Raw genomic sequence first — 14,807 nt, forward strand, 5'->3', positions numbered from 1 at the left:
ATGCGTTCTGCAACTCCATTCTGTTGTGGCGTGTTTCTAACAGTATGATGGCGAGCAATCCCTTCATTTTTGCAGAACTCATCGAACTCAGACCAACAGAACTCCAGACCATTATCAGTTCGCAGCCTTTTGACTTCCTTTCAACTTGATTTTCCACTAAACCTTCCACTGTTTGAAATTTTGAAAGCATCACTTTTTGCTTCATCATAATCACCCAAGTCATTCTTGAATATCATCAATCATGACACAAAATACCTGTGACCTCCAATAGATGCAACTCGGGAAGGTCCCCAACAATCAGAGTGAATATAATCAAGGTACCTTTAGTTGTATGAACCGCCTTTGGAAACTTGCTGCGATGAAGCTTCCCAAACACACAGTGTTCACAAAACTCTAGGCTCTGCACCTTGTGCCCACATAGAAGATCCCTTTTTGACAGAATTTGCATCCCTCTTTCACCCATGTGCCCAAGTCTCATATGCCACAACTTGGTCAACTCCTCCTTGTGAATCTCAGATGATGCAACAGCAGCAGAACTGTCAAGTAGACCCCTGAAGAATATATAAGGTACCAACTTTAATACCTTTCAGAACCACCTTTGAACCCTTGTAGACACTCATAGCTCCACCTTCACCTTGAAAACTGAACCCTTCTATCTAGAAGACTCAAGATATCAGATTCTTTGTCATTAATGGAACATGCCTAACTTCGTTCAAGGTACAGATGTACCATCATGAGTCCTCACCCTTATAGAGCCTATCCAACTACTTTGCAGGCAGCACTGTTGCCATAGAAACATTGCCCCATCTATCTGCTTGTAAGTTAGAAACCACTCCCTGCATGGACTATATGATACGATGCCCCAGAATCAAGAACCCACACATCCCTACAATGTGACTGGCTATTAACTACTAGGGCCAGATCTTCCTCAGAATCACCTCCAGTTTCTGCCAAAGCAGCAGAACCTTCACTTTTATCCTGCTGTTTCTTTTTCTTAGGACATCATTCTTCCAATGCCCCTTCTCCTTACAGTAATTACAGATATCAGTAGTTTTAGGACCCTTAGAATTCGAATTTTTAAAGTTCGTTTTCTTTTTACCAGATTTCTTTTGTCCCTTCCCTCCAGTAACTACTAATCCAGATGCCTGATTCTCTGTACTAGACCCAGAAGCCTGGTGACGGACTTCTCTAGTATGCAGAGCAGATCTTACTTCTTCTAACGACAGACTATCTTTACCAACAATAAAGGAATTCACAAAATTCTCATATGACATAGGCAAAGATACCAACAATATTAAAAGCAGCATCCTCATCATCTACTTTAACATCAATATTTCGCAGATCTAGTAAGATGGTATTTAATTTATCTAAGTGATCTCTTAGAGATGTACCTTCCTGCATACGCAGGCTGAACAGACGTTGCTTCAAAAGCAACTTGTTGGTTAGAGATTTCGTATGTACAAGCTCTCTAACTGCAACCACAGACCAGCAGCAGTGTCCTGCTCCGCAACTTCAGTAATTATGTCGTCAGACAGACACAACATAATTGTTGAATGCGCTTTCTCCTCCAGAATTTCCATCTCAGCGGTAACTGAATCCGTTGCCTTCTTGGCCAACGGTGCCCACAACCCCTGTTGCTTCAGTAAAGCCCGCATCTTGATTTGTCACAGACTAAAACTATTCCTCCCAGAAAATTTATCAATTTTGACATTCATCCCAGACATCTTTCTCACACAGATCGATCACCAAAGCTCTTGATACCAATTTGTTATAAGGGACGTGAGAGAGAAACAAATTATGAATGCAAAAACAATAAAAACAGACAACAGATTTACGTGGTTCACCAATTTGCTACATCCACGGCAGAGAGAGGGAGAATATTTTATTATGTGAGGAAAACCAGATTACAGAGAGAATAGAGTGTATTTCGTAGTCTAAAACCCTAGAATATAAATAGTGTATTTATATCCCGTCAGAAAAACCCGAAAACGCGTTTACCGGGAAGCCGCCCGATCGGGTCGGGCGAACCCGCCCGATCGGGGGCTATTTTACTTCCCCAGATTTAGTTGCGCGCCCGGTCGGGAGAAGTCGCCCGAGTCGTTGTTCGGTGACTCTTCTTTACTTCTATTCTTCAGCATAGTTGCGGGCCCGATCGGGCGGCCTCGCCCGACCCGATCGGGTGGTACCCCGAAACTCCCTTTTGACGCATTTCTTCGAACACCTTCGATGCACAATGATTCAAGGCATATTTCTACAATCACCTTCCCCCTTCAACAAACAATAACATGCCAAATTCAACACAACTATATTCTGGGCAGCTTTCTCTCTTTGCATGTTCTCTATTTCTCTTCTTCGTCTATAACAGCCAAATTCAACACAACTAGAGAGATAAACTAAGAAATAGAGAGAGAAAATGGAGAGTTCGTCGGAATTGGTGCCATTTCCAAAACTGATTGAATCCAATTATAGAGCATGCACTATTCCTTACAGAAGAAAGGTACAAAAGTTTACCAAAGTCCGAAATCCACATGCATGATTGCTCCAGCTTACATTTGTCTTTATTATACGAAAAGACACAAAACCGTACCTTGTGAGATGTCATTTTAACATCTCATTATAGTCTATGAGTTGCCAATACAAGCTCCGAGATTCTTAAAGTGTTCTACTCTATATACTTCCTCCGTTTTTTATTAGATGTTACGCTTTTCAAATCACGGACTCTTAGGTGATTTTTGGAGAGGAGAGAGATAAAGAGAATGAAAAACAAAAGGGTCCCATGTGAACATGTGATAGGAGAGAGATAGAGAGAAGTTATTACCCAAAATAAAAGTGTAACATCTAATTTAAAAACTTCCTAAAATAAAAAGTGTAACATCTAAAAAAACGGAGGAAGTAATAAAAAGAACTATTTAAACTCTCTCATAAAATTTGATTTTATAGCTCGAGTTACACAATTAAAGATAAGCTTAAAATTATTGGGCTTGTCTATACTCTATATGAAGCAACCCTATCTTTCATTTAAGAGACGGTACCACTTGAGATAAGGCAATTGACACACTTGCCAGTTGCCACCCCATATTACACACAAATAGAAAAGAAAATTTGCATAGTAGGAACAGGTATTAGTGGTTTATTAGCATGCAAATATGCCCTTGCTAAAGGTTACCATCCCTTAGTTTTTGAGTCACGAAGTACCATTGGTGGTGTTTGGAGCAAAACTCTGGAGACTACTAAGCTCCAATCTCTTAAACCACTTTATCAATTCTCTGATTTTCCTTGGCCTTCTTCTGTGGAAACACTTTACCCTCACCATAACCAAGTTTTTGATTATATTCAATCTTATGCTAAACATTTTGATTTGATTAAACACATTAGATTTAATACCAAGGTGGTGAGTATTAAGTATGAAGGCTCATCTCATGAAGAAATCCAAGTTTGGGATGTTTGGGGTGGTAATAAGGGCAAATGGACTGTCACTACTCAAGATCTCCTCAACCAATCAACTGAGGTTAGTATACTTTGCCTTCGTTTTTTTTTTTTTTAAAAATAGTTTGTTGGAAGATTTTCCAATTTCATGTAATGAGCAATATTACACGATGGTGTTTGGATCCTCTAGTCTTGTAAAATAACTCTACGAGATAGAGTTTGAACAGTATCCACCTCCTAATTTTTCCTTCCTACTAATACGAACCCTTGATTTTAAAATGTATGGTTCAGATGCTAACTCTATCTTGTAGAGTTTCACTAATAAAACTCTAGAGAATCCGGATGATGATTTTGATAGAATTTTGGAACGCAGGCGGAATTTGTAATGAACCCAAAATTGATATTATATTACATTTCACAATTATAAATTACAATATAAATTTGTATAATAATATTTATGGTGGGACACTTATTCTATACCTATATAAAAACAACTCTCATTTTTTTTTTGCACGAGCTTGCGTCTCAATCTCTCTAACTCTTTTGTATATGGTGAGCTCGTGTCTCACCCTTGGTATACCACTCTTTGTTTTCTTACATCCTGCACTATACAACTTATTTATAGTTGTCATATAGAGATGGGTGCTTTCCTTAGATATTTTCTTAGCATGTGCTACAACCTTTTCGTTTTTTTTCTTTTCCACATCTTCCTTATCATCCAATATTTAAATTCTTATAAAATCTAAAATTTTCTAATCATCTCCAACACTCCCCTAATTTTAGAAAAATATATACTACAAAAATATTTGAAGGGTAGATATAAAAATTATACCAAAAAGATAAGTAAGAGATATGGGTTCTCACAAATATATTTGTACAACTATTCATAATGTAATCAATGAAAATAGAATTTTGTTATATTATGAAGGGTCAATCAAAATTTCCGCTTGTGCCCCCAAATTTCTATCAGATTTCTATTGAATAGAGCCAATGTATACTTATTATAGACAAACGAAATAAATTAATTATGTATTGCATGCATTCATTAAACTCGGCAAAATTGGTTAGAATAATTAATTAGGTCCATTGAGCATTGAGCAGCACAACCTCAATCCACAATACATCCTTTTAGCAACGCCCTAGAATTTCCTGGTAATGCCTTGTATTTGTATAAAATATTATATTTTTGTATTTTTTATTTCTTTTTTTCATTTTCTCCTCTTTCCTCACTTATTCCCCTTCATCTTCCACACCACCATCACCTTCACGCCCCCCTTCACCACCACCACCACTATCACCTCCCATAACTTTTTTTTTGTGAAAAAAGAGTGGAAAAAAAAACCAAACAAGCTGACAAAGCTCACCACCGCTGCCGCACCTCCGCCGTTGCACCACCACCGCCGCACCACTGCACCACCACCAACACAACACCACCGCCGTATCCCCACCCCTCTCTCCTCTGTTTTATTCTTTTACAGTGAATTGTTTTTTAAAAAAATAGGTAGGCGTCCACCATGGACTCCCCACCATCGGTGGAGGCGTCCATGGCAAGCGCCTCACCATGTGGTGGAGCGCCTGCCATGGACGCCTACTTATTTTTTTAAAACAAAATTCAGAAAAAAAGGGGGGGGCCACTAAGGACGCCTCCACTGGTGGTGGGGCGTCCTTGGTGGGCGCGCCTTTATTTAAAAAAAAAATTTAAATGAAAAAAACAGAGGAGAGAAGAAGACGGTGGTGGTGGTGTGTCGGGATACGGTGGTGGTGCCGTGGAGAAGACGATGGTGGTGGTGGTGGTGGTGGTGGTGTAGTGGGAACTTTTGAAATTGGAGAAGGTGGGGTTGGGGAAGTGAGTCAAGGGGGAGGAGAGAGAAAAAAAATGTAAAGGTATAAATACAGTATAACAATATCGTATTTAGGGCGTTAGTAGGAAATTTTAGTACGTTTAGCAAAACTCTTTAGCAAAAGGTACAACACGTAACATATAGCAAAAGATCTCCAACCTTCAGCTTCTTCAAAGAGGGTGTTATACTTGATGATAGTGTTGGACCGATGGAACCTATTAAGAGTGACTTGATTATTTTTGCTCCTGGTTTCAAGGGCGATCAAAAGCTTAAAGATGTCTTTGAATCTCCTATATTTCAAGATTATATTTTTGGCACCTCCAATAAGACAGTTCCATTGTACAGGTTCGTATCTTACTATGAAACTAGTTTTGATCTGTTAGAGCATTCATATAAGTATACTTCTATAACTAATTGAATTAAATTAGGTAATGCTAGCTTAGGCTGCTTTAATTTATCCTCCATCAGCTTATGAAAAGTGACGCAAGAGTTTAAGACAAGCGATTAAGGTTAAAGACAAGAGCATCAAGTGGAAGCTAGCTCGAGCGAGTGATGCCGGGTTAATTATTATATTTTGTTGGATTTATAACCATTTACGAAATAGTGAATAAGTGATCCACACCTCATATATGATACATCTACCAATAATAAGTTCGAACCAGTGTTTATACTAATTAAGGTTAAGTTAGCTAATTTAGCGTCTCATAGATAATATTCAATGTTTGGTTTTAAGTTTTTTAAAATAATTTGAAATAGAAGTAAGCTGTATTTGAGCTATGTTTAGTTATACACAAATGAGTCATGTTTATTTGGAAAATTAAAAAAGCAAAATTTTAATACTTCTTCGATTCTCATAAACCTGTTTCTTTATTTTCCTTAAAACAAATTAAAATAAAGAATGATACCGATGAACTGTATGCTATAAGGTAGAAATAAATCTATTTTCAACATCATATCTAAACATAGTTATTCATCTCTTACGAAGGGCTTCCTAAACTCCTAACCCCTCCTTACCATATAAAAAAAAACTACCATATTTGAGTTTACAACTTGTAGGGAATGTATCCATCCACGGATTCCACAAGTAGCAGTGATTGGATATTCAGAGAGCATTGCAAACTTGTACACTTCAGAGTTAAGGTGTCGTTGGTTATTTGAATTAATTGATGGGAAATTTGAATTGCCAAACATTCAAAAAATGGAGAAAGATATCATGGAATGGGACAAATTCATGAAGAGGTACTCTGGCAAGTACTACAGGGGATCTTGTATTGCAGCATTGCACATTTCCTACAATGATCAGCTTTGCAAGGACATGGGCTGGAACCTTAAGAGAAAGAACGGATTATGGGCTGAGTTGTTCGAACCCTATGGTCCAATGGACTATGCTGAACATTGATCATGTTGTCATAGTTACAAGGCACATGACTATTTTTGCTTATATATTTGCTTCTCATCATTATAATTTATAATGAACTAGCAATATATAAGTGTAATAATGATGTTAGTTATCAACTTGTGATATTCTACTAACCAAGGATGTCTTGGCCTAGTGGTTAAGATTGAGGTGCTGTGAACGATAGGTCACAGGTTCGAATCCCCCCTCCCCTTCTTTGTACTTTGTACCGCCTTCGTGGCTCATATGGATCAAAAAAAAAACTTGTGATATTCTACTCGTTGGTTGTGGGCCTTGTGGTCCCCTAAAATATATTGTACTACTTATGTTGAGATACTCTAACTCTCTAAATTACCATGCTTTGCCAACAAAAATACACATGAGAATCCTTATGCATATTTAGTGGTATCAGAAACATACATGATCGCTCGATCAACCTGATTCTGAGCTGACTTGAACTTGGTTCGACCTGTAAGGGTCAGTCCCTAGACCTGATCGAAACTTGACCTGGGATTATCCAGCCCTGACCGGCACCTGGCAAGATTATATGCTCATCTGACCAGACAGGCATGCATTCAAACTCGAACTCGGCCATACTCAACTAGATATTACTAAAATTCAATTATTTTTTATATCTAAAATATTATTTAAATATATTAATTAATAAATTTGTTACATTTAATAATTAATTAAAAAATTAAATTACATTTAAATTAAGGGTTAAACTTTGAATATCATGTACTTCTTTATATTTTCGTTTAATTACCCAATGTCCCCATTTTCAAATAATATTGAAAAATATCTAGTTAAACCCTATACCCCAAATCTATTATCCTATTTTAATATTCTACCAAAATTTTCCCATTTTTTCTACCAAAAATTCTACAAAATTATCCCATTTTAATATTCTACCAAAATTTTCCATTTTTCCACCAAATTTTCTACCATTTTTCTATCAAATATTCTACCAAATCATCCCACTTTAATATTCTACCAAATAATATCTCAAATTCTCGTGACATTATATTGAACAACAACATATGAGCTCGTAACCAGATATGAAATTCATTCTTATCGAAATATCCCAAAACATATTAAAGAAGAAATTTGTAGAAGAAAAAATCTGCAATCATAATAAATTTCACAAAAATTAAGATTTAGTGAAATTACACAAAAAGAAATAAATGTAGAATCATATGAAATTACACCAAAATCGATAAATTTGGAGGATAAAATTGAACGATATTACACAAAAACAAAATTAATCAACACAAAAATTAACAAATTAACTAAAAAAATGGAAAAAAAAAAATCCACTATCCCAAACCACGACAGTTTGAAGCTGAATGACAACAAAATTTTGGAGCTCCGAAAATTCGTAGTTGATCGACAGCAAACACGAAAGGGGAGCGGTGGGTGGTCTATCATTGTTCCCAGTGTAAGTAGTGGTGGCCTGGTGAGTGGTGGCTGGTGGGTGGTCTGATCCAGTGCAACAATGATGCGAGACAACAAGAGGGAGGGTTTGAGCAGGACTATGTAAGGGGAGTGGAAGTGGTTTCATGATTGAGCAAATTGTGATTTTACATGAGCATCTGAATGACGCGATGTGTAGAGCAAAAACTTCTTCAGTCAACTTTCCTTTTTAGGTTTTTTTAAAAGGTGGTTAGTACATGTTCAACCATGACATTAGTTACATCAATCAATGAACGCACGAGTCAGAAGCCGGATTAACATGAATACAAAAACTCTAAATCACGAGCTAATATTCGCACCATGATTTTTGGAGAAACGTAGATCCTAAAATCTTGAATTTATAATACAAAAAATCCCCGTGAATTTTGCTGTTTTTTTCGTTCCATTTAATACGTACTTGATGAGTGATACTTGTATCACTCAATTACCTAAATTTCCTTATGTTTAGAGTAATTCTTCCTCTTCATTTATCATTTTCTAGCTTATTTTGCGTAATTTATAATAATTGAGTTATTTGTATCTTATTTTTGAATATTATTTATATTGGCTATTTATATAGGGTTTGGTAATGTTTATTTGTGTTTGATGTTGTAGGATCAACCTTATAGGTCTTCATACCACACACATAGCATAGGGTGGAGCAATTTTATCAAAATAAGAGCTTTTGAAAGGATTTGTGCACAAGGATCATATTAAAATAGTCATAACTTTCATTACAAATAATATTTTTCAGTGATTTAAGTTGGATATGAAATTTTAGATCGATAGCTTTCCAACGAATGCTCACAATCTCGATTCGAATGAAAAACGAAAGAGATATGGCTCTTGGTAGTCAGGCGCGTCTGTTGGCCCACCCGAGCTATGTGTATCCCGCCTGGGTTGCTGTTATTCGCATGTTTTTATTCGGCACATTTTTTTACAACAATGTAATTGAGGGGGAGTATAAATACCCCCCTTAGCGCGCTTTTAGGAACTATGTTTCATTTTATTTACCACTCTTAGGTTTAGAATTTTTTAGGGCTTTAGGGAGGATTAGCTTCCATAGCTTAGTTTAGGAAAAAAGTGAGAAAACTCAAAGAGAGATTGAAGATTTGGAGATTCAAGCGTGACAAACTTGTATTTAAAGATTCAACAATTTATCTATGAACATTTCTTACTCTCTCTCTCTCTCTCTATCTTTCTTCTTTTATTGCTTTATTTTAATTGTTTTTATTGTTTAATCTTCATGTTTAGTAGTTAATCTAGATTAAAGTTTTCATCTTTGTCTAGTTTCTTCTTGTTTGTTCACTAGATTTTGTTTTGTTTTTGCTTTAAAGTGTAGATTTTTGGATTCTTTGCTATTTTTGAATTGGTGTTTTATGGCTAGTTTTTCCATATTTAGGGTGTTTTGGCAGTATAATGGGTAGTGAGTAGTTCATTAACTAGGATTGGGAGATGTGTTTAACCTTCATGATTGATTGATTAGCTGCTACAAATCATTTGTTGATTGGTATTTACTTGTGTTTGATTTCAATTCCTAACTTGGCCTAGTTAGGTGATACTCTAAACTCCATAACAACGATTTTAGAGATGTTTAGGTTTGTTTATTCCCTTTGCATATCCCCAATACGTGTTAATCCCAATATCTCTACTCGGTTGTTGGATGTGAACTAAAATTGCGGTGTTTTCTCATTCCTAGTGTTTTTCCTAATTTGATTTCAATAGTCTATACCCTTAGTTTAACCAAAACTTGACAATTTCTTCGGCTTACCTTATTGTTTTTTTTTTTTTTTTTTTTGACGGGGCTTACCTTATTGTTAAATTAAGACATATTGGTGCTCTTTAGTCCTTGCAGAAGAATGACCCTTGCTTGTCACTTTACTTATTTTAGTGGTTTTAGTTAGGTTTTGTTTGAATTTAGGACACAAGTAAGGAGCTAGTTTCCCCCTTGTTAGTACTTATAAATTTATATATCACGATTGTAAGATTTTCAAACTTTAAAATGTTGTAACAAATGATATGTTCATATCATGAAATATAATTTTACATTATATATTCTTTTGAATGCATAGATTTTAATAATTGTGGATTCAATAAATTTAGAACAAAAATAACTACTTCAAAAAAAAAAAAACAATTCCTATGCACTATGCAGAGTTGTGAATGATATCTACATAAAATCCCCATGCATTTTTGCACGGGTCAATAACTAGTATATTAATATATTGAGGCTGATTTTCATCTCCAATTAACTTGAATCTTCCCAAAATGTTTAGTGTAATGTGAGGAATGTCCGTTTGAAGTTGATTCAATTGTTCATAAGAGTAAATTGATTAGTATTTCCTTATGTTTTCAAAGTAACCCCATTATAAGAGTAATTATTTTTAGTGTCAAGAGAAACTTCACCCGTCAAAGGTAACCATATTTAATCATATGTGTAACTTCATTCTTTCATAAGAGTAAGCTAATTAGTTATTCCCTTTTATATATAAAAGTAACACCATTTATTTATCAGAGTAAACCCCCTTCTATCGTTATGTTTAACCTTAAATATATTATATGAGTAACCCTATTTGATCATAAAAGAAACCTCATTTATTCATACAAGTAACCCCAATTAATCATACGAGTACCTCCAAATATTTACAAAAGTAATTTCATTTGTTCACATTAGTAATACATTCATTCATAGATTAAACTGATTAGCATTTCCTTTTGTTATAAAAGTAATCCCTTTTAATAATCAATTTTATTGTAACGAATAACCTCATCCGTCAAGGGTAATTATATCTAATCATAAGACTAACTCATTTAATTATACATTAACCCCATTTAATAATACGAGTAACCCAATAGTTCACAAAAGTAACCTCATTTTTTTTATATAATTGTGGTTTTCATTAAAAATCGAAATCCATAGTGCAAGAAATGGGGGATACGACCCCCGATTACAAATAAATTTGGCGAAAACAAGGCAAAAACTAGGCGAACACTAGAAGCCTACATTCAAGCCACAAACTCGTCCATCCTTAATAGCCTTGCTTGGTTAATGCGTCTGTAAACATATTTGTGGCTCTCCCCTTGTAGTCTGTAGAACATGGATACTCCATTTCCACTAGCCATTGCATTTCTAGTGAAGTTTATAATGAATGCTAGGTTCCAAGGGCCCTCAACATCGCCATTACACCATTCAACCGCTTTGGATGAATCTCATTCAGTGCTCAAAGTGCTCGCATGATGAGAAGATTATTACCCTATAAATAGCAATAATTTCTGCTGATTAATTTCCACAAGAGGGATTGAACTTGAGAAAACACAACAAACTTGATCCAAAATGCACGATTTGTTAGCACTCCCTTGATTGCTGATTTGCGAAAAATGGTGTTGAGAGATGCATCGACATTCCTTTTCATAACATTGATTGGGGGTGGAGACAAAACAGGAGAGGGTTGAGGGCCTTCAAGATTGGGATTCAAAGCTAAACTCAGGGACCAGTGCAGACAAAGAGGGTTTCAAATTACCTTATTAGCGTTGTATGGAAAATGATCTCCCCATCCTTTAATCCACCGTGATAGACGTAGTAGGATAAACTTGTGGATTTGGGGCAATGAACAAACTTTATTCTCGAAAATGCGAGCATTCCACTCCTTCTGAATTGAACACACAATGATGAAAAAGGATGCAATCCAAACCTTCTTGAAGAATTTACCTTTTACGGGGGAAGCCATTGGTCAAATACCATCCGAAGAGTAAGGAGCACACATTGAAGATTCAAAATTACAAGCCACCACGATCAGATTTTCCATGAAAAGAGCAGATATAGCACCTCAGAAGAAGGGATGATATTTAGTCGAACTAATTTTTCACTGGAGGTTATTTTACCTAGCAATACAAACCATGTGAAGATTTTTATGTGTTGCGGAAAAAAGTTGAGTCAAAACCCTTTTACCACATTCTTTGAACAGTGAGGATCAAATTTAGCGAGTTCTAATGCAAAAATATTTGACTAAGAACTAACTTAATTTATGACGAGCCCAAACGATAGAGTCCGGCTTATTATGCTAGAGACATACGAGGTCAAGAATTTGTTGTTGATGCTGCCTATCCATCACATCATGTGGCCTTAAGGGCCTCACCTAAACAAAAAACTAATGCCAGCCTTGGCCATCCTAGAATCCATTATATGCAACAACAGAGTCCTGGGCCGAGCTTATTTTGAAGAACCTAGGACAAGCAATTTTAAGAGACTGATTCCCGGCCCATAAGTCGTGCCGAAATAGAATGTTGAGCCCATATCTAAGCTTTTTCCTAACATTTGACACCACAAGTGTTCGAATTTGAGGATGCTTCATGATGGTAGCACGTACATATACTTCGCCAAGGACCCCCATTCGAAGGGATTTCCAAATCTGAGATTGCGAAAGTCAGCGTATATTTATCTTTAGCTTGAATAATGCTACTCTAAAGTGATTTAGGATCATTCAAGAAGCTCCAAATCAATTTAAAGAGAAGAGCCATGTTCCTATGAAAGAGGTTGCCCATTTAAACCACCAAGACATTTTATCTCCATTTCCCCTTCTATTTCATACACTTGATCATTCTTGATCATAGTGATATTTTGCTAGATTTTCAGTCATTTTTGACCAACTTTCTAATACATTCACTTTCACCCTGTTTTGCCATTTTCTTTATATAGGTGGAACTACCTAAGACGGACACAAGTTGTAGAGTCAGCAAAGAAAGAATGAAAATATAGCATACAATGAGAAACAGTGCGCTCACACCATGCACCATATCCGCTCGCACAAAGGAGCATATTGCACAATATAATCTTGTACAAAGAACTTCAAATGGACCTAATTTTCAAACCAAAAATCGGATGAAGGTGATTCTAGTTGTAAGTGAAAGCTCGTTTCGATAGCTTTCCAACAACTAGTCATAAGCTTGATTTGGATCTAAAACGAAAAAGTTATGCACGTTTTAAGTTGAATTCTCTAACTAGAGCAGAAAAATTGGTGCGCCCACACCAGCTGATGAGGAGCGCTTGCACTACTTGCTGAGGTGCGTCCGTACCTTTCGACAGATTGTTGCAGTTTGAGATTAGTGTGTTTGGCGCTCCTGCACCTGTTCGTGTGGTGCTCCTGCACCATTTATGTTCTGTCAAAAATTGTCAAGCCTCGTACCTAACTATAAACATGAAGGATGTTTTCATTTTTGGATTATGCTTTATTCTAGAGATTAGAGAGTTACGCTAGGGTTCATATTAGAGAGAAAAACACGTTAGTTTGTCTTAGATTTTGGATTAATTATTCGAAGTTTGTTGACTTCTACAGATTGAAGGTATCTTCTAGCAATTAAATTGAAAAGTATTAGTTTTTATTCTTTGTTGTTCCATATTATTAGATCTCTTGTATTTTGTTTTCATAAATGCTTATTGTTAATTAGTTAATCATTCTTTAATCATGTTTAGCCCTACATAAGTTATCAGTTTCATGTTGTTTTTGTTTAGACACCATGATTAATGAGTGGTCTCATATCTAGGGTTAGGCTGAAGTATGGATTAAGGTTGACATGTATTGTTAATGTGATTGAGATGATCTAAAGATGGTGATGCATTGATTTTGGTGTTTTGAAATCTTAGGATAGATACTGATCACAGTTATGCTTTGATATTTTGATTTCAAATGTTGTTAATCGAATTTTGAACTCTTTTTCATTCCCAAAAATCAAATTAATTTATAGGCCAAGATATTTGGTAGAAATTAAGGGATCCTTTATTAGGGGTTTTTCGAATTCGTTGAATCTTTTAACCAATTGATTAAAGGTCATTCGAGAGAGAATTTAGTTGATTGAGTAAGCGCTCATTCTTGAGAACCATTCAAGAGAGGAATCGAGTATTTTAGAGGAAAACTAAACCTTGCATAATTGTCCCCTTTGATTTGAATCACAATTGTTGTTACGCTTTGATTCATTCTAGTGACCTTAACTCTAGTGTCTTCCTTATTGATATTTAATCTCATATTATTTCTTAGTTCTTTGATAATAGTTAGTCATTAGTCGTTACCAAAAATCATTCAAAACCCCCCAAAAATCCTTCAATTATGTAATCTAGACTTGTTAGACTTTGATTAATCCCAATTTCCATGTGGATTGACCCTTGACTTGCCTTTACTACGTTCTTAGTAATTGTTCGTTAGGTGTTATAAATATTATTTTAATGCGATTTTCAGTGCCTCAACGACACACTAAAAACCTCTTACCAAAATGGCGCCATTGACGGGGAAATTGTGCTATTGATTGAAGTTTTTTCTAGTTCTAAATTGCTTAACTGATTTCTTTTACTTTTCTTTATTGGTTTACTTTTTTTTTGTTTTATTTTATGTGGTAAGTGTTGTTTATATGAGTATAGGAATTTGTATATAATTTTTTTTCTTCTTTTACGAGAATTCCAAAAAAAAAATGGCAAACTTCTTTTTTCGTCAATATATATATGAGGATGAAGCATTTTGCAATTATTATTAGAGATTTGAGAACACTCTTCTAACTAAGTATAAACTTGAGCTTTCAGAGATTTGTGAGGTGATGTATGAGGGTTTGAATATGCATAGAGGAATAATGGTGAAATCTATGTTTAATGGTGAATTTCGATCCCAATACTTTGATGAAGCATGAAGTTTCTTTTGGCTATCGAG

At 35.6% G+C, this 14,807-nt stretch overlaps 1 protein-coding gene across 1 annotated transcript; it reads left to right on the forward strand.

Annotated features, from left to right (window-relative positions):
* Nucleotides 1-2,413: 2,413 nt before the first annotated feature.
* LOC104903828 (probable flavin-containing monooxygenase 1) lies at nt 2,414-6,999 on the forward strand. The gene is made up of 3 exons (XM_048637159.1): nt 2,414-2,497; nt 5,386-5,612; nt 6,324-6,999. Exons 1-3 carry the CDS (start codon nt 2,414-2,416, stop codon nt 6,664-6,666), a joined length of 654 nt encoding a protein of 217 aa, XP_048493116.1. The 3' UTR covers nt 6,667-6,999.
* Nucleotides 7,000-14,807: the final 7,808 nt, after the last annotated feature.

This window comes from Beta vulgaris, chromosome 9 (genome assembly GCF_026745355.1).
Source record: "Beta vulgaris subsp. vulgaris cultivar EL10 chromosome 9, EL10.2, whole genome shotgun sequence".
NCBI classification, from domain to species: domain Eukaryota; kingdom Viridiplantae; phylum Streptophyta; class Magnoliopsida; order Caryophyllales; family Amaranthaceae; genus Beta; species Beta vulgaris.

What these genes read in the sequence shown, in the direction of transcription:
- LOC104903828 (XM_048637159.1), top strand. Translation starts at nt 2,414, where the DNA reads ATGGAGAGTTCGTCGGAATTGGTGCCATTTCCAAAACTGATTGAATCC. An exon ending in CTATTCCTTACAGAAGAAAG is followed by an intron (nt 2,498 to 5,385) that starts GTACAAAAGTTT and finishes AAAACTCTTTAG; the next exon opens with CAAAAGGTACAACACGTAAC. An exon ending in AAGACAGTTCCATTGTACAG is followed by an intron (nt 5,613 to 6,323) that starts GTTCGTATCTTA and finishes TACAACTTGTAG; the next exon opens with GGAATGTATCCATCCACGGA.